At 38.8% G+C, this 20,503-nt stretch overlaps 1 protein-coding gene across 1 annotated transcript in view; it reads right to left on the bottom strand.

Annotated features, from left to right (window-relative positions):
• Nucleotides 1-244: 244 nt before the first annotated feature.
• Nucleotides 245-20,503, bottom strand: part of LOC123746707 (PHD finger protein 12) — a 31,828-nt gene continuing 11,569 nt past the window's right edge. Inside the window, exons 5-15 of the mRNA XM_045728423.2 lie at nucleotides 19,828-19,936; nucleotides 17,088-17,220; nucleotides 14,233-14,403; nucleotides 12,979-13,335; nucleotides 12,428-12,744; nucleotides 9,527-9,648; nucleotides 8,955-9,200; nucleotides 7,936-8,018; nucleotides 4,004-4,210; nucleotides 2,155-2,291; nucleotides 245-1,465 (exon numbers count right to left, since the gene is read on the bottom strand). Coding sequence (XP_045584379.1) covers nucleotides 1,243-1,465; nucleotides 2,155-2,291; nucleotides 4,004-4,210; nucleotides 7,936-8,018; nucleotides 8,955-9,200; nucleotides 9,527-9,648; nucleotides 12,428-12,744; nucleotides 12,979-13,335; nucleotides 14,233-14,403; nucleotides 17,088-17,220; nucleotides 19,828-19,936 — 2,105 coding nt within the window. The 3' untranslated portion in view covers nucleotides 245-1,242. The remainder of the gene's footprint in view (nucleotides 1,466-2,154; nucleotides 2,292-4,003; nucleotides 4,211-7,935; nucleotides 8,019-8,954; nucleotides 9,201-9,526; nucleotides 9,649-12,427; nucleotides 12,745-12,978; nucleotides 13,336-14,232; nucleotides 14,404-17,087; nucleotides 17,221-19,827; nucleotides 19,937-20,503) is intronic.

Raw genomic sequence — 20,503 nt, 5'->3', positions numbered from 1 at the left:
TCTGGCCACACTCATCAGGGATGGTCTGGCCACACTCATCAGGGATGGTCTGGCCACACTCATCATGGATGGTCTGGCCACACTCATCATGGTCTGGCCACACTCATCAGGAATGGTCTGGCCACACTCATCATGGTCTGACCACACTCATCATGGTCTGGCCACACTCATCAGGGATGGTCTGGCCACACTCATCAGGGATGGTCTGGCCACACTCATCAGTCACAGGTAAGAAGACAGCATACTGAAGTAATGTCTACTTTATCAATATAAAATAACATCATTAAATCTGTACAGTATGTACAATAGTTATTAATGTATAAGGACATGAATTAAAGTTAAATATATACATTACCATTTACATAATATATTAGCACTAAAAATACATATAGATTGTTCAATATTGAGAGCTTTAGGTAACACAGTGGCTTTTTGGTACAGAAAATATAAGCTACAACCATGTACCAACATCATATTTGTTAAGAACCTGGATAAAATTACAAATATGCATATAACAAAATGCTGATAAAGCAACCAACAGATGAAAGGTCTGATGGTCAGTAGTAAGAAAGAGCCAAACACTTGCAGCGTACCAAGAGAAGGCAGCACATTATATGTACTAAGTTTAAAAACTTTGACATCTTGGCTACATTGCTACTTTGTATTTGTGCATAAACCTCCCAGTCATTCGTACGTCAGGATTATCTGGATAGGACAATGCTAACACGCGGAGTACCGAGCTGGTGCACCGAGCTGCCACTGGTCCTTGGGTTAAGGGTAGACAATATAGGGGAAACTCTTGTATGAATTATCGGCACCACCACAACACTCACTCTATACAAGGGCTAGAGTTTATGTGAACACTTCAATCTTGGAGATTCTGTTTACAAAATACACAAGTGCCCATCTTTTGCAGATTATTTGCCACTTTTATGTCATAATTAGTAATAAAATATGAGCTTTGTCTTTCTTTACAACACTGTAAGAGTTCATAAATTGTCTTCATATACAATGCTTTTCAAAATAAACATGCGAGCCCATCAAGGGCTCCTAGGACTTTTAATCTATTAAATAATCTTTCTATTTTTCTTAATGTACCTAAAGACAATCATATACTATCTGTTTTAATATTATTTACTCAACACACTTATTCATAAACACTCCTGGTGAAAAACAAATCACGGCAACTATAAAGTCTTAAGAAACTTGTTATAAATATATCAATTACTAAAAAATTATATCTCATGATTTTGAGTTCTTCTCCTCCTTTCTTGGTGTCGTCTCCTCGTCCTCGTCATCTTCCTCCTCGTCCTCATCCACTTCCTCCTTGATTTTTGTTGCTGCCTCCTCCTCCTCTTGTTCCTCCTCTTCTTGTTTGAAAAACTTAAGATATGTACTAAGTGTTGTCTCTATCCAGTCTGCTTTACTAGCTTCTTCCACAATACTGAACACAAACTGCAGGCATCTGGAGTAGATAAAAATAAAGATGTATCTTTTTCAGCTTTAATTTTGGCCTGTACTTGTCCAACATAACAGCCAGGGTCATGGTGTTACCATTATGACCTAAATAAGGCCTCATCATGACTACTATCATCCTTATCATGCACTAACCATACCAAGTGCAAACATACATTTAACTTTTTCGATAAATCACAATAAAATCAACAGGTTTTTAAGGTTATATAATTACCGGTATACAATAAAATCACTTCCTATCACATGGGTATTTCTATGATCCTCCGCACATAAGCATCCCAAAGAGTAGCAGACCACTACACATACTTCTGTTTGTCTGCAAAGGGTGAAACCATAGAACGATGTACTGTACATATAATTAAGACCTGTCAATAAAGTTTACAGCCTCCGTGGTGTTGTGGTCAAGACACTCGCCTGGCGTTTCGCGAGCTTTGTCCAGGGTTCGTATCCTGGCCGGGGAGGATTTACTGGGCGCAAATCCTTAACTGTAGCCTCTGTTTAACTCAACAGTAAAATGGGTACCTGGTTGTTAAACGATTCTTCGCAGGGGTCTTCCAGGGAACATAGGATTAAGGACTTGCCCAAAACGCTACACGTACTAATGGCTGTTCAATAATGTAAGAACTTGTATATATAAATAAAAAAAAAATGTGTGAAATATGTGAAAGTATTACTTACCCAAACTTGAGATGTGAGCCGTGGTGAAGAACTGCGCCGCCCTCCCACCCACCACAACCAAGGATGCTGGGTGATGCTGCCTTGGATGAACCACCCATCTTCTTTTTCCCAAGTTTACAGTTACACCGATATAATGTCTGAGGTAAACACAAAGCAATACATATTAGCCTACTCATCTTGATAGAAATTAATTGTATCGTACTTAAAATTTTGTTGAATTTAATGGGCCTGCCTGTGATTCAAGCTTATTTACATTCAATATGGTTGAAGAAACATCTTTGACATGCATTGCTTTCACATGATTGCCTTTTTAGGCAATCACGGTGATAAAGTCAAAGTTGCCAGAGAACTATGCATACTGATTAATTGCCAGAATTTTTATGCATAAAGTCAAAGGTACAGTGGAAACTCGGTGTACGATTGCATCTAAATACAAATTTTCCGGCATACGACAAAAATATCGTCGGAAAATATGTCCTGGTGTACAACATTCACTCCAGGGTATGACTCACTCATTCATACTTGTGTGAGTCAGTGAGATCAGTTTATACTTGTATCTGGCCTAGTAATAACTGCGCTTTAATTCTCTGTAAACAATTTCATAGTCTTTTATGTTATCAACAAAAAAGCACAAAGTTCTTGTCATGCCATGGGTCCCAAGAAATTCACTAGTAAAGTCAATCTAAGAAAATAGTTGTGAGGATGATGATAGAAGAAAAGAAAGAGATTATTTGTGAACACGAAGACAGTATGTGTGTGGTTAATGTGGTTAGGAAAATGTGTGCAGCATGGGAAGAGCTGCAAAGTTTTGCTGAAAAAACTCGCTCAGATAAAACTGTAGCAAGTCGTTGTGTTAACCTTTTTAATGACAATGTGATGTATCATTACAGACAATTGTTAAAACATAAGCAAATACAAGTAAGTAATTATCAAAAGAAGGCACCAAACCGGGAAGGCTATGTAGTACCATCAAATGTGCGGAATAATCAGAGGGCGCTAAATATCACCAAGGATGCCAATACGAGAACATAAGCAAATACAAGTGCCTTTTGACAGATTCTTACTAAGACAAACAAGCAGTGAGCCACAACCAGGTCCTAGTGGTATGCCTGCAAAATGTAGGAGAGAGAATACACCAGAGAAGTGTATATACAATACAGTGTATATAGAATACACCAGTGCCTGATGTTATAATGGAAGGAGACTCCCCCTCTAAACACTAACACCTCTCCTCCTTCCCCCTCTCCCCTCCTCACCGTCTTCCATATGCCAACAAGAGTCCTCAATAAAGATAAAGTGTACCTCAATGCTCATTTATTTTATTTACTGTTTACATTTATTCCTTATTGATTTGTGTATGAAAAATTAGTAGTATTCTAGATAAAATGTATTTTAATGTTAATTTTTTGGATGTGTGTAACGAATTAATTCAATTTAAATTACTTACGGGAAAATTTGATTCAGTACACTAATATTCAGGTTACGTTACATTTTTTAAGCCGATTAAATTTATACACGAAGGTTCCACTGTAATTGAAAACTGCAACATTATAAAATATAGAAATTTGCATAATCCTCTTTTATAGGAAACCCCCCAAAAAGAATGAGATTCCAGAGGAACAGCTAAAACTGAATTGATTACATGGATCTAATAAAAACAAATCTATTATAACAGAAAGATATGAGAGACCTGCAGAGAGGGCCAGAGAAGGGAATGGAAGGAATGAGAGAGTGAGAGAACGCTAGCTTACTTGTCCTGGACTATTATAACAGAAAGATATGAGAGACCTGCAGAGAGGGCCGGAGAAGGGAATGGAAGGAACGAGAGAGTGAGAGAACGCTAGCTTACTTGTCCTGGAGTATCTGTCATGACCTCCCCTGAAGGACTGTCTGGAAGCTGGCCTCTTCTTTGGTTAATAATGGCTCGGACTTGTTGAAGAAGTGGAGGTGGCGGCGCATGATTCACAGTCTTCTCACTGTGATCGTACCGATATAATACACTGTCGACTCTGGTGCCATGAGGACTATAATTAAGAAGCTCATAATGCCCGGTATTCTGTAGAAAACAGGTAATACAGTAGTAATTTAACATTAATCTAATAAAATGTTATCCTATCTCTGCCCATAATTGTAATTATAGTTTTAAAAATGTTAAATGTTATGAATTATTTACACCTTACCATTAATCATATTTTTTGTCAGCAAACTTTTTTACTTTTGTCAACATCCACTAAAATAGTATTCATCGCAACATATGACCAGCATTTCCCCTCAATACTAATTCCTTATTAATATCATCTCTAATTATCTTTGAATTATCTTCTTATCTTTCTTCCAAATTCTTTTAGAAATATAAATACAAACAAAATGTATGAGGTTCTCATTCTATTATCACATCGACATTGATGCCATAAAGAATTCCCGAGCTTCGCTACACGGTCATTAGAGATGCCGGCGAGTTTTTAAAGAATACTCTACTTCCTCCAGTCTAGAGTGACGGACAATCTCAATTCAATGGAGTTTACCTTGACCCATGAACAAAAATCCGGCTACCAATTTGTATTTACTAATGAAATAGTGGTCTGACAGCTGAGTGGACAGCGCTTCGGATTTGTAGTCCTGAGGTTTCGGGTTCGATCCCCGGTGGAGGCAGAAACAAATGGGCAGAGCTTCTTTTACCCTGATGCTCCTGTTACCTAGCAGTAAATAGGTACCTGGGAGTTAGACAGCTGCTAAGGGCTGCTTCCTGGGGGTGTGTAATAAAAAGGAGGCCTGGTCGAGGACCGGGCCCCGGGGACACTAAGCCCCGAAATTATCTCAAGATAACCATTTCATGGTACAAATGCAGTTATCATCAAGAATGTTACTATTAGAATGCGGTCATCATCATACGATGATTTAAACAATTATTGTCTGGGATTTGCATGTATGATGCAAATATGGATATAATAGCTCTGTAGATGTAAATAAAGAAAAACAAGTGATAAAATAATCAGTGAAACTTCGAAGGATAAATCAGGAAGTGTCAGCAAAGTTGAGCACCAGGTGTTGATAAGTGCCCGACACAGCCTTATAGTGTGCCTCCATCCAGTGAAACGATAAGTAATTTACGTATTTTCATGTTTTTCTTACGTTCTGCATACAAATTAATAATTCCATAATGAAAAATTATTTGTTGGATTTTTTTTTTTTTGCATAAGCGGGTATGACTACTTCTTCATAGCCGCTGTCTAAGGGTTAAGAAACATGTTGTATCCTAAGAACTTGGTACTAATTATTTTGTACAATTTTTTTTTTATGATTTTGTATAGTACATATACATTTATTGTGCTTGTACTCCATTTCTTAAATGGAGTACATTCTTAAAATTGTTAAAACTAATTCTTAAAATTGTTAAAACTACATTTTAATGTGTAACCAACTCTCATATTATTGCATAATTTGTACATAAACTACACTATTTTGAGTGTAGTCACCATGGCTGCGAAACCAGACAAGACTTGTAATGATGGAGCCGGTCGAGCCGAGCGGACAAGAGCTGGTCGGCCGAGCGGACAGCACGTTGGACTTGTGATCCTGTGGTCTCGGGTTCGATCCCGGGCGCCGGCAAGAAACAATGGGCAGTTTCTTTCACCCTATGCCCCTGTTACCTAGCAGTAAAATAGGTACCTGGGTGTTAGTCAGCTGTCACATGCTGCTTCCTGGGGGAGGAGGCCTGGTCGAGGACCGGGCCGCGGGGACACTAAAAGCCCCGAAATCATCTCAAGATAACCTCAAGATGGATGAGCTCACAGTTGAGCTCATACAGCTCACATTAAATCACAGTTGTAGAGAAATTAGACCAAAATCTTGCATATAATTCATACATGTTTTACAACACTGTCTGATGTATAAGATCTACTACCATTGTGAACTTACAATTTACCCATTTGTCAAACTATTTTAACATTTCTAAGTCTTGTGAATTAATACCGAGTACATTCATCGCCGTTAAGGACATATCACTAGAGCTACAAATATCACTATGACAAATTATAAGGATATGTCCAAATAATCAAAATCAAATTACCTGCAAAATATAGTTTTCCTGAGAAATACACAAATCATCTGTGCAACAAAGCTAATACCAATCAGAAGCAGAATGAGAATCAGGTTTCAGCTAAACTAGACAAATACTGTACATTATTACTATGAAACAAACCAACATGATGACTGGTAAACCAAAATGAATGCAAGGTGCTGTTGGCACACCTTACCTGCCATTCATAGCATCACCTTCCATTGACCAGACCACACACTAGAAGTTGAAGGGACGACGACGTTTCGGTCCGTCCTGGACCATTCTCAAGTCGATTTGACTTGACTTGAGAATGTAATCGACTTGAGAATGGTCCAGGACGGACCGATACGACGTCGTCCCTTCAACTTCTAGTGTGTGGTCTGGTCAACATACTTCAGCCACGTTATTGTGACTCCTCGCCTGCATCACCTTCCATTGTCAGTAAACTGGGTAAGTAATTGCAGTAAAGCAGGAGCTCTGCTCAAGGATCACCATAACAATTCACAAGACAGTTGCAATATGTGGAACCTCGATTCAGAGAATTTCTGGTTGGCATACACACTTTCCATGTCGGATTTACCCAATTCGATGAACAAGAGTTCCCTGATGCAGGGGATGTGTGGATTTACTATGGATGTTGGGAAAGCATTCACAAATGGAAGCAACGTTACAAGAAATTATTGGGGCCTTGGGAAAGCCACTGAGCATATTTAAAACCAAATTTTCTGCCTTTTTTTAATATCCAGTTGCAGAGGTTTTTGTTCAGTAAAATCGGGCCTGTTTTCCTTAGAAAATGAGATTTTGAGGCTTAGGCATGGGAATTTGCAAGATGTGGGTATCTCTTTACATACAGGTTCTCTTGGTAGTTTCCCCTTCATATGACATGAGTGTTTACCTGCCAGGCTGAAAGGACATTAATCTCTAGTGACAATACATGTGTTAAATGTTGGCCAAACTAGTAGAGACAGTGGTCGGGTGACTCCACGTCATCGTAGTTCATCAGTTTATCACTTCCTAAAAACTACCAAGGAGAGGCACGAAGACCTGTGAAGCAATGTGTCCTTATGGGATCATAGCACCGAACGAGGTAGGGGAAGCACCCCGTGACCGAGACCCACACTGTGTCAGGGTGACTAACAATTTCATTTGTTACCAGGGAGCCGACCAGGGAGCCGGTCGGCCGAGCGGACAGCACGCTGGACTTGTGATCCTGTGGTCCTGGGTTCGATCCCAGGTGCCGGCGAGAAACAATGGGCAGAGTTTCTTTCACCCTATGCCCCTGTTACCTAGCAGTAAAATAGGTACCTGGGAGTTAGTCAGTTGTCACGGGCTGCTTCCTGGGGGGTGGAGGCCTGGTCGAGGACCGGGCTGAGGGGACACTAAAAAGCCCCGAAATCATCTCAAGATAACCTCAAGATAACCCCTTACACTATGACCCATCACCCACCTTCCTTCTACACTTCATAAAACCAGAAACACTTACTACATATTTTGTCATTAATTTGCCTTTTCCTTACTTTTTTCTATGCAACTGTATCATTCTATAAAATCATTTTTTTTTTTGAGTTCACAGATGATATCACAATTTATTTGATAGCCGCATGTTGAGGGTTAAGAGAAGGTTATCCGGAGAAGAAACAAAGCATCAATGATAACCTCATCAATAGAGAAAACAAAAGGAATATCAAAATGCTATTACAACAAATTATACAGAATCTTACCTCGTCAAAAAATATTGCAGCATGTTCTTGGGATATGTAATTACAATGGCCGTAAGCATTGAGGTCCACATGGTTATGGCTCCCTGAAGAGAAATATTGGATTTCATTACGACTAATTATACAATACAGTATACAATTGATCTATAGTATTCAAATCTGATATATGGGTCATAGCATAATTCTTCTATTAATCTTCAGGAGAGGTTAAAAGTGGACGAGAGCCAGGCATGCTTGTGGTGACCTGGGTCCCTCCATTACCTTCACTTGCCCACTAAATAACATAATGTTCACATTCATTACCTAACACAAAATTTTCTCTCAAGGCAACTGGCCACAAAATGTAAACACAGAATTGTTTACGTATGTGCACAGAATTGTTAGTTTACAATATATACTGCAACCTGCATTGTTAGTTTACTATATACTGTATACTGCAACCTGCATTGTAGTTAATTTTTCATTATAGAAGTCCTACTGAAACTATACCATCAGCCTCTATTACAAGGGACTTGATACATCACTGCTTCCTCTTAAGTTGTTTTCACGCATATCTTCCAGCAATATTTATCTAAAGTAATACGCTTTTGAAATTAAAGAAATGCCTAATACAATTTTTCAATCACAGCAATGCACCTTTTGTTTATTAAATAACAATATTATTGTATTGACAACAAGCTTTTCCATACCATACTGTCCTCTATACACACAGCATCACACTTTCATCCACAACTTTAAGAAAAAAATTGATGAAAATGTAAATGTTCAGTGAAGTCATTAGTGTCAGGTGTAATAGGAAGCCAGGAATAGAGAGCTGGATCTCATTACCCGGTAGTCACAAATAGGTAAACACTGACAGGTAAGCACATATTAAACTGGAAAACATGAAACACAATAAATAATAATAGTACCTTTACTCTGAACTGCTGCTTGGTCTTTAAGATCAAAAACACAGAAGACTTTGCAATGAACATTATAAAAGGAGAATATCCAAAAAATAATCACAAAGATAAATTCAATACCTTTCCCAATACGAATTATTCTGTATGTCATAGCCACTGGTTGAGAACTGTAGGACGGTGTAGGGGACTTGACAGCCCAATCTTGAAGATGAGAGTCAGGAATTAGGGGGCACAACAAAGCACGAGCAGGGAGAGGTTGAGTAACAATAGGTGCGGATGCTGGACTTGGCGGACACAACAACTCTTCTAAACGTTGCCAAGCCAAAACATCGACAACTGAACGCTCCAACTGACTCAGGGATACCTCTGATAAGAAGGAAAAAATCATGAATAAAATTGGTTATTTAAAGTGACCCCCCCTAAAATAATACTGTGCACTACAATATATATATTGCCAACACATGCACCTACTGTTGAAAGTACAGTAAATCTATTGAAAGTTGAAAATAAATTAATTGAAATCAAGTTGAAGGTAAATCTATTAGGGGCATTTTCATGTTACTGTAGTACCAGCGCCTAATGCTACACGAAGCTATTGAGCAGCCACTTCTGAAACGAAATGTTCATTCTATTTATCTTGTTACGTGTCACATATTTTTCATTCAATACCAACAATAAAATACATTATTTACCCTGTTTTCCTGTGATAGAGCTCTGAAGGGAGGAAGCCAAGGATGTTAAGGTTTCAGACAGTATTTCAGAAGCCGTTTGCTTTTTATGTCTGGGAGTCTTTGTTCCAGGATTGGTAACACCTCTGTAGGTCACAAGAAACAATTACAATATTAACATTATTAAATACATATTACTGTACTTTTTAAAGCAAATTAGATATAATGTACAGTACTTGTCTTTCCATGAAACAAGCATTTTAAATTTTAAATTATTTGGAATATGTTTGGCGATGTAATCCTTTAAGGAAACCTCAAAGGACAGATATTACTAAGTGTGGTTCACCACACAACACTTATTGAGAAAGCCAACTTTGGCCAACATATTTCAAGATACGAACAGTGTGATTAAACAGGATAGTGAAATGAGTACAGAGTGCTGTAATGAATACAAGGAGGAGGAGTAGATCTAATAAGAACAGGCTGCAGTAATGACCACAGAATGCACTGAGTACAGAAAAGAGTCAGGCACTCACATGAACCACATGAGTCAGGCATGAGGGCCTGGGGCCAGATTCATGAAGCAGTTACGCAAGTACTTACGAACATGTACATCTTTCCTCAATCTTTGACGGGTTTGGTTACATTTATTAAACAGTTTACAAGCATGAAAACTTGCCAATCAACTGTTGTTATTGTTATAAACAGCCTCCTGGTGCTTCGGAGCTCATTAACTGTTTAATAATTGTAAACAAAGCCGCCAAAGATTGAGAAAAGATGTACAGGTTTGTAAGTGCTTGCGTAACTGCTTCGTGAATCTGGCCCCCGACGCATGTGGGAGTTGGAGACTTGCGTCCATAATCAGGTCTGCAATTGAGAGTTGCAGGAAGTGATTATTCCATTCTTCACATGTCTCTGTATGCCTTTTCTCATCACCTAGTGTAGACAGATTTCACCACCTGGCAGATTTGTCAATCATCTTGTCTGATTTGGGTAGTTCAGTTGCCATACATCCAGGAGGCTGTTTACCTCGTATCTTTGATAGTACGTAACAAGTTTTCCACCCAGACGTTCCTCTGTGAATTTTGACTCTGATGACCATTTATGTTGCCTCTGTCACTCCTCCTGTTGGGTTTATGGGTATTATTCCTTGGGTGTGCAATGTGTGTTGTTGCTGGAGCTCAGTATTGGCCCAACCTCACTTATGGGTGATGGCTTACCAAGTGGTAGTTCACTGCAAGCCTACACCTTGGGCTTCAGGTTTTCACAGCCCACAACTGTTGCTGGTATTCGAGGTGAAACATTTCCCCGTTTTTTGAGGATTTTGAGGCCATAGTTTAGGCTTGTTATGATTTGCCCAGAGGTCTTCCTGTTTGCAAGATTGCTACTTATTCAACTGCCCAGTTCTCAAGGTTGGTGATGATTATGAAACAACCCAGGTGTGAGGCCTTGCAGCCCACTCTCACTCTCGTTATCCCTTTTATGTTCATATGGGACTCTTCATTCTCTTGTTCTAAGGGAGATGAGGCCTCTATGGTTGGTACCAAACTCAAACTTTGGATCTGGTTTTAATTTGGGCTCCCACTCTGCCAACCTTCAATTGGGTCTCAGTAGTAGTGACCATGTTCTTAACTCACAACTCATGGGTTCGTATCCTGGCCGGGGAGGATTTACTGGGCGCAAATCCTTAACTGTAGCCTCTGTTTAACTCAACAGTAAAATGTGTACTTGGTTGTAAAAACGATTCTTCGCGGTGGGGATCGTATTCCAGGGACCTGCCCGAAACGCTACGCGTACTAGTGGCTCTACAAGAATGTAACAAGTCTTGTATATATAAGAGGATCATGGGTTTGATCTTCGGATGGGTCAGAAATGGCTAGGTCCATTTCCTTTCACCTGATGCCTCTGTAAATAGGTACAGTACCTGGGAATTAGCCAGGTGTTGTGGGGTTTCATCCTGGAAAGGGTCAGTAGCTTCACCTTGGGGGGGGGGGGGCCTCAATACAAGCCTAAAGTATATCCACAGACCTCCTGTCCCCCTGACAAAGTTAATTAAACTACAGTACTGTATTACTATACTGTGATTATCCCTAGCATTGGAGCATGTGTGTAGAAATTTTGGAGCAGTTATGTTTAATAGTTTTCAAGATATCACTAGGGTCAGTGCCCATCTCTCACCAATGATTTTTTAAACGATTGTCAAGTCTGCAACTGAGAGGCTACAGACCCAATAATTGCAGGGATTATCATTGCATAGACACAGTAGATTTTAAGACAATTAATATGAAAAACTATAGGGTACCCATTTGGACCTACATGATTATTGCTAGAAAAGTTATCTATTTGTATTAAATTGAAGACAAGGGTTCAATATGATGGTATCAGCTAAGAGAACCAGGCCAGAGTAACCCGGTATAGTACTTAATGGGGTGAAGAATTACCTAATGAACATGAAACATGGAGTAACAGTAAGAGGGAAGGTTATCTTGAGATGATTTCGGGGCTTTAGTGTCCCCGCGGCCCGGTCCTCGACCAGGCCTCCACCCCCAGGAAGCAGCCCGTGACAGCTGAGTAACGCCCAGGTACCTATTTTACTGCTAGGTAACAGGGGCATAGGGTGAAAGAAGCGGACAGCGTGCTGTCCGCTTGGCCGACCGGCTCCCCAAAGTAAGTACAAGTAGGTGAGTACAAGTTTTGCTTGAAATTGAGTAATGAAGAATGAGTTTTGATTACTCATCAATTATGGAAGGGAAGAGGGGTTCCACAATGGGGATGTCACAGCAGAGTCCTATAAGGGTTAGTGCTAGGACTCATGCTGTTCAAATGTATATGTAAATGGCATAGTTGATGAACCAGAGTCTTGTGTCACACACTCTCACACGCAATACTGTATATAAAAATAAGCAAATACTGTATTGTACTTACTTTCCTTTTTGGTTTTTTAATATTCCCTTTTTAGCAGGTAGATATGTTGGAGGAGGTTGAAAATTACTATTTACAACGGGCTGATGTCTTCGAGGATCTGCAAATCTACTGTGTTTACTACTCAGGTCATGAGATGTTAAGTCTCCATTCATACACCCGGATCTCTCTATAGGTGGAGAGGTATCCAGGCTGCTACTTAAACATGTAGGCCCATTCATTTCTCTTTGTTTATCCGGAGTTTTGCTTAGGCCACTTGTAGTATTATTTGCCATATGTTTAACAATGCTAGCTTGTAAACACAAGAGTCCCGCCAGCCACTGAAACATAAAACAAGAGATAAGCATTAGAGAGTTTGTTGTTGTTGTTAAAGATTTGCTACCTGGAACAAAGTTCCAAGCAACACGGGCTATGGTGAGCCCGTAGATATTATAATATCTATATTATAATATAGATATTATCATAACATAATAGAGTAACAGTGCACACCACACCTTTTTCAAATTCAGCACATTAATAGTCACATATAAAACATAAACAATACTATATTTCACCTCATCCATTTCCTCTTTTGTTGCCCTTTTTCTTTCGGTTTCATGTCTCTTGTCTTCAGTTCTAATTTCTTTTTCAGATCCTTCCTGTCCATCTTGAAGCACATCAGAATTACCAACAGGATCATTCTTCATGCCATTTCCTCTCCAGTTTTGTTGATATAACCAAGATGAGACAGTTGTGTTGTATGACATCACGGAGGGGGCAGGTATTCTAGTGGCAGTGGATGTAGGTACAGTGGTAGCAGTGGAAGCCTCTGTTTCATGCTCAACAACAGGAGGAAGAAGATGCTGAGGTGGACCATGGCGGAGAAGTAAATCTGGCGGTTCTGAGTATTGCTCTTTGACAGATAGTGGCACCTAGAAAAAAAACAATTAATACAATTTTGTTTTACTGATTTCATTTATAGCCCCCTTCCCCCCCCCCCAAGAAGTTTCCAGTTTTTTTAAATATGCAATATGTATTTAGAAGACTTGTATAGTTCACTATTATTTAGTCACAATCTCTTATCAACTTGTCCTCTTAAAAATAACGTTGCATTTCGCTCGTATGCGTTACACAAGGCCAAAATTTGTCGTACTAGAAAATGAAAGTGGCTGGCGAAAGTGACGTACTGTCCCGTTTTCTGTTTTGGGTCCTCTGGTAGGTTAGGAGAGGACACTTTAAATTGACTGTTTTCTTGACGTTGGGAAACCTTAAGAGGACGGGCTGCTTTTACATAGAGTATACACACTGGAAGAGCAGAAGCTCAACCCCCTCAAGCACAACTAGGTGCGTACAGTAAGCCCTCACCGAACTTGAGCATCTCCAAAATAAATTTGTTTTTACACACTGATGAAGACTGAATACTTACTTTCCAATTTGAAGACCCCACTGCACAACAGATTATACAGTCTCATCATGAACTAACTTAATGAAAAGAGTTTCTTGCTACTGAGTTGTTTGTAGAAAGTGATGCGAGTTACAGTATACGAGTGACTTTGTTCAGTGCTGCCGCCTGGTGACTGATAGTAGCAGTAGCCAGGTAGGCAACAAATTTATTAGTTATAAGGAGTAGTGGTGATATTGCTATCACTGCTACTCCTTACTGCAATGGATATTGTCTGAGGGAGTGACCAAGTGAATCAATGCTTAGAACGAATGTTTTATATATTCTGTGCTTCTTGACATACCTCTGTACACTAATATACAACTGGCATATTTAACACATACAGTACACCAATAGATATTTACAGTACAAACATCTGATTACTCACTCGTATTCTCGACCTGAGGGCGCGTTTCACTTTGTACCGGAAGGGAGGGTTTTTTCTGTGGCACCGTTGTAGGAAGTTCACTCGAACAGCGTCTTGGTCAACCGGTACGCTGAATTTGTCCCATAATTTTACTCTCTCACTAAGACTGTGAGATGTTAAGAGTGTAGAGTCCTGAGTGTAAAGAAAAGTTAATAATAAATATTAAGCAGTTTCTCCAGAAGCAAAGATCACATAGCATAAAGCTGCAATTTGTACATAATATTACACACAGAGATCACACTAACGTGATGCACCAAATGAACAAATCTACAAGGGCCGTGACGAGGATCGATTAAGGCAGTGTCTGGGATGCTCCCGGACGCAGGTTTGAATCCTCGTCCCGGCACTTGTGGATTTGTTCATTTGTACATAATATTGTTCCATTATAATTTGTAATTTATAATTTATATATGTGAAGCTTTTATAAAGATCCATGAGGTGAGATAATAGAAGCTGAGAACTTCAGAATAAGTACAAGCATATAACTATTAGTGATCTTGGAGCAAGGGTCTGAACATATGAATCCTAATGCCACACACAGAGTACAAGCCATGTTTGGCTGACATTGCTAATTAGATGCACGGTGTTATGAAATATAGTGTAAGAATAAAGGTGTTATGGAATATAGCGTAAGAGTAAAACAAACTGTTTGCTGGAATGGGGAAGTGGAAGAACAGCTGATAACCCAAACATACGACAAAATTACGACATTGCTACAACATTTGAACTTGTAACACCTTCTAAAAAGTAGTAACACATATCTAGCACGTTGTGACAACTTTCTGACACATTACGGCATTGCTACAACATTTGAACTTGTAACACCTTCTAAAAAGTAGTAACACATATCTAGCAAGTTGTAACAACTTTCTGACACATTACGGCATTGCTACAACATTTGAACTTGTAACACCTTCTAAAAAGTAGTAACACATATCTAGCAAGTTATAACAACTTTCTGACACATCATAATAAGTTTTAACAAGATGTCTGACAAGATTTATTTAACAAGATAAATTGTCTGTAATAATTTGTAATTGTATTTGTGCTGCTTTTTCAGCCATGTTCCCCCCTCTTTTACCTGTATTTTTATTTGTTCTCAACACATTTTATTCTTTTTACCCATTAGTATTAAGCTTTAGTCATTAATGTTTTTCCTGCCCGAAACGCTTTGCGTAATAGTGGCTTTAGGCATTGTATGTACTAGCTCTATCTATTAATCCAACAAACTTTGTAAAATCTCTTTATGTATGTACCTTACCTAAATAAACATTTATTTATTTATTTATTTATTTATTTATTTATGTAACAGGTTTGTAATAAGTTGTAATAAGGAAACAATAGGGACTGTTACGTTGTGTGTTTACAGGGAATAAAAGTAAGCGGATTTACAGTACAAAAAGTGAAGAGGATAGAGATAAGGATCGCAAGAGTATTATTAGAGTAAAAGCTATATGAAAATATTAATAAGCAGGAAAAAGCTGAAAGCAAATAAGCAGGTAGGAATAAATAGTAAATATAATTACAGTACTCATAAGACAGCTTGGAAAAGAGCAAGAAAGTGTAAAAACAGGAATACAGTACAGTACTAGGGAAAAGTATGGGGAAAACTTTAACGAGTGAAGGTGCAATTAGAAGTGCCGGTAAGTAGTGCAAATCCTGTACTCTATTTTGAAAGCCCGATGTGTGGAACTGATGAAAAAGACAAATATAAATATGATTTGTTTGCAGGAGATGAGTCACAATAACGTGGCTAAAGTAAATTGTCGTCGTCGAAATGTCGTCGTCCCTTCACCTTCTAGTTTGTGGTCTGGTCAATATGATTTGTTTTTTTGGTATGAGAAGTGTGCAAGATAGAATACCAAAATAGATGTATTCATATAAATGACAGATTACATCAATGCGGAAGCTGAAATGTGGGAAAGCTGCAAGTGAAAAAGGTATTGTAGAAATTATTAAATGATGTGAAGAAAAGTGGGACAAATCTGAAGTAGAGGATAAGATAGACACATCCAAACAACTTGGTAACCATGCGTATGAAGTGAGCAATAAAGCACGAGAACCTCTATGCAGATCCTGTTTACATGTAGCGTGCTATCATCTAGTAGCGTTTGAGGGTAGTAGATACCTGTAGTAGTCTATTCAGAAGTTGGCACAATGATAATTGGCTTTCCCATCAAATTCAAGGTTTTGTTTGCAGTGGATGCTAAGATATTAGATTTTCTCATTTGTGATATGAGAAAAGAGATGATATCTCGGTTGTTGATAGAAAATTCCCCATCTCCCTTCCGTCTTCCATTTATGTCACAAGAACATTAGCAAAGATTTGTCATGGTGAAAGACTAGGTTGACATAGCCTGACATGTTTGGTGGTCTGAGTAGGCATATTGGTACATAGTTCAGGGATCAATTGAGTGGGGGGGGGGGGTTGCTCATAAATATACTTAAGTTACTATCTGCAGTTTAACACTTTAATATCATACATTTCAATGTTATACAAGATGATCCACATAAAACAATAAATGTATATATACCTTGTTCATTCAAGTATTCTGGAAACCACATTCAAGTCTGATCCAACATACTCCAAACACTTTAATAAGGTAACATCCGTGGATTTCTTTCCAATGTTCAAAAACGTGCTTTTTATATTAAAAATTTACTGTTAACACTACAGTATATAGTAATTTAAAAATTTGCTGACATACCACTTCAGTCTCTACTGTGCATGACATATTTCTGTATCTCACATGGATGCAACAAATAAAAGGATAGCATTTTTAAACCAGCAAATTATATTTCAGTAGTTTACTTACGACAAAATGTTCAGGATGATTAGGACACATCCATTTTCCCATTGGTGGAGTGGTGAGAGGGGGGTCTAAACAGTCAAGATGGAAGAACAGCTGGCAATAATCACAGGGTATTAGAGGGCCTACACGACAGCTTCTGTTAGGAAGACCAGAACAAATATGCATATACAGTACCTGTATTGTATTCTAAAATATCAAAAATACAAATCGTGCATTAAACGTAATGAAATGGCCCCTTGTTGGTGGGCCACTTTAGTAGGTCCCTGAAGCATAACTATCTACGGGCTCACCATAGCCCGTGTTACTTGGAACTTTTTGTTCCAGGTAGCGAATCTTTAATAACAACAACTTTCCTGAAGCTATAGCAGCATTAGGATTGTCAAACCTTCGAGCATTACACCAGGCCACTGAGGCTGAATTGAGCCTACCAGAAGCCAGGACTAGATCTGGCTCTCTATGAGGTGAGGCAAGCATGGAGATCAACCGACAACTGAAAAAAACCCACCAAGGAGTATAAGTTTATCAAAATAAGCAACTGCCTGAAGTTTCATTTAAGGCAGTTCAAGAATGAGACGGTTGACTGGTGACCTGGGCAACTATCTAGTCAACCTCTTCTCTCAAATAGCATATTGCATTTTGACATATAAATCCCTCAAGGCCAAAAACTGATGTACTGTACTTAAATCACAACAGCTTGCAAAATTGATGTGGCCCCATTTTCTGTTTGTGGGTCCTCAGCTAGGTTAGGTTCGGACAATTTAGTACTTACTGTACATCAGTTTAGTGACAGTGAGCATGCTTGAGAGGATGGGCTGATCTAGTTGTAATCAAGCGTATTATGATGGGGTATTTAGATCTCTCCAATAATGATTTGCCTTTTTTTCTTTGGGCTACAAATGTCTTTCAAGCAGGTTTTTATTTCGTTGCTCTCATCCTTTCTAATAGGTTTTTCTCAATTAGGGTTGATCTCTAATTATAAAGCTCAACGTCACCTCAAAGAGCAAGCCAGATTCTGGTTCTGGCTTCCAATAGGTTAGAGTTGGTCTCAGAAGCATGCTGTAATTCCCTAAGGCTTGGCAGCCTCCCGTGTTATAGCCAGTGGTGCAGCGGTGCAGTACTCCCGGAGCTTGCCCGAGTGCCACTCCGGCACCTCTGCAGGTGGATGATGGAATGGAGGAAAGGGAAAGAGAATGAGGGGGAAGGGAGATGATGGCTTGTAGGTGATGGTTGATCGTGGCAGGAAAATTTTAGTATTACATCACTAATAAATTAATAATGTTATGATATTTCTTGTTTTTATTTTGAAGATTCAATATTTAAATTTGTATAGATTTAAAAAGTAAACAGGCTGAATTGTACTGGTACGACTCTTGAAACATAACGCCCGATACACGTAAAGGCATTTATCCATTTATGGATTCATAAATCAGACATAAAACAAAGACATAAATCAATTTATGCGAGACAAACAGCATGAGACAAAGTTGCCAACCTACTGCTTTGGATACGAATATTCAGCGATAATGTTCATGGCTGTAGCGGACCAGTAGTTCATTAGACAGGTATTCTTTAATCATACAATAGTATATCTTAGTATTAAATACTCGGCAGGTAAAACGACAAAATTGCTACACACAACTTTACGTAATTTAATGATTTTTGGGGTGGTTCTAGTGTCGTGTGAAATATTTTTGGGGTGGTTCTAGTGTCGTGTGAAATATTTTCGGGGTGGTTCTAGTGTCGTGTGAAATATTTTCGGGGTGGTTCTAGTGTCGTGTGAAATATTTTTGGGGTGGTTCTAGTGTAGTGTGAAATATTTTTGGGGTGGTTCTAGTGTCGTGTGAAATATTTTTGGGGTGGTTCTAGTGTCGTGTGAAATATTTTTGGGGTGGTTCTAGTGTCGTGTGAAATATTTTTGGGGTGGTTCTAGTGTCGTGTGAAATATTTTCGGGGTGGTTCTAGTGTCGTGTGAAATATTTTTGGGGTGGTTCTAGTGTAGTGTGAAATATTTTTGGGGTGGTTCTAGTGTCGTGTGAAATATTTTTGGGGTGGTTCTAGTGTCGTGTGAAATATTTTTGGGGTGGTTCTAGTGTCGTGTGAAATATTTTTGGGGTGGTTCTAGTGTCGTGTGAAATATTTTTGGGGTGGTTCTAGTGTCGTGTGAAATATTTTTGGGGTGGTTCTAGTGCCGTGTGAAATATTTTTGGGGTGGTTCTAGTGTCGTGTGAAATATTTTTGGGGTGGTTCTAGTGTTGTGTGAAATATTTTTGGGGTGGTTCTAGTGTCGTGTGAAATATTTTTGGGGTGGTTCTAGTGTCGTGTGAAATACTGAGCTGGCAACTCTGCTTCTATGTTTCAGTGGCATTAGTAAAGTGGAGGTTGGTGGTTAAATTTATCAATTTAACTTCTTAAATTGATAAATTCAGGATTGATGTTTTTTCTTTATTTGTTTAATAATTATATTTTATGATAATTAGTGAGTACTAACACGAAATACTTAACCATGTGAGATATATAGAAACAGCATAGGAAATGACAGGCTTTTGTCAGGCCCACCGAGTTACAGCACCTATAAAATTGGGACTACTGTACACCCCTGGTTATAGCAAGAGAAATTCTGAGGAGGGGGGGGGGGGGAAGCTCTTCTAGAAAAGATGTTTAACAGGTGAGAAATAACATATTGAATAAAAATGTGTATGAAACCATTATATATATTACATACAAGAAAATTATTTTGCCTTACTTGTTGCACTGAAAACAGAGTTTGGCTGGCAGGGGAACTAAACCATTGTCAAGTTCATGAGCTTTCTTCTTCTGGGCTCCTTTTCTTGCTCCATTACTTTTACCGGTATCTGCAAAAGGAACAATATTTTATAATCTACCCCATGTTTTTTTTTTTTTTTTTTTTTTTTTTTTTTTTTTTTTTTTTTTTTTTTTTTTTGAGATATATACAAGAGTTGTTACATTCTTGTAGAGCCACTAGTACGCGTAGCGTTTCGGGCAAGTCCTTAATCCTATGGTCCCTGGAATACGATCCCCTGCCGCGAAGAATCGTTTTTTCATCCAAGTACACATTTTACTGTTGCGTTAAACAGAGGCTACAGTTAAAGATTTGCGCCCAGTAAATCCTCCCCGGCCAGGATACGAACCCATGACATAGCGCTCGCGGAACGCCAGGCGAGTGTCTTACCACTACACCACGGAGACTGATAAACGGAGCATGGAGATGTTCTGCTACTAACATCATCACTACCTTCTCTGGTCTTAACCAAACCTAAATCTTACCACTACTCTACTCTCACAATTCCCGACAACTTGACAACCTTCATTGAAAAATACCACAACTCTTGTAATTCCCGGTCTCCACTAATTTCTCTGATGCATTTTTTTGTTGATTATGAAAGGTGAGCTCTTCAGGT

This window comes from Procambarus clarkii, chromosome 85, assembly GCF_040958095.1.
Source record: "Procambarus clarkii isolate CNS0578487 chromosome 85, FALCON_Pclarkii_2.0, whole genome shotgun sequence".
In the NCBI taxonomy this organism is placed as follows: Eukaryota; Metazoa; Arthropoda; class Malacostraca; order Decapoda; family Cambaridae; genus Procambarus; species Procambarus clarkii.
The sequence above is the reverse complement of the archived record's forward strand: the minus strand, read 5'-3'. Positions and strand labels throughout refer to the sequence as shown.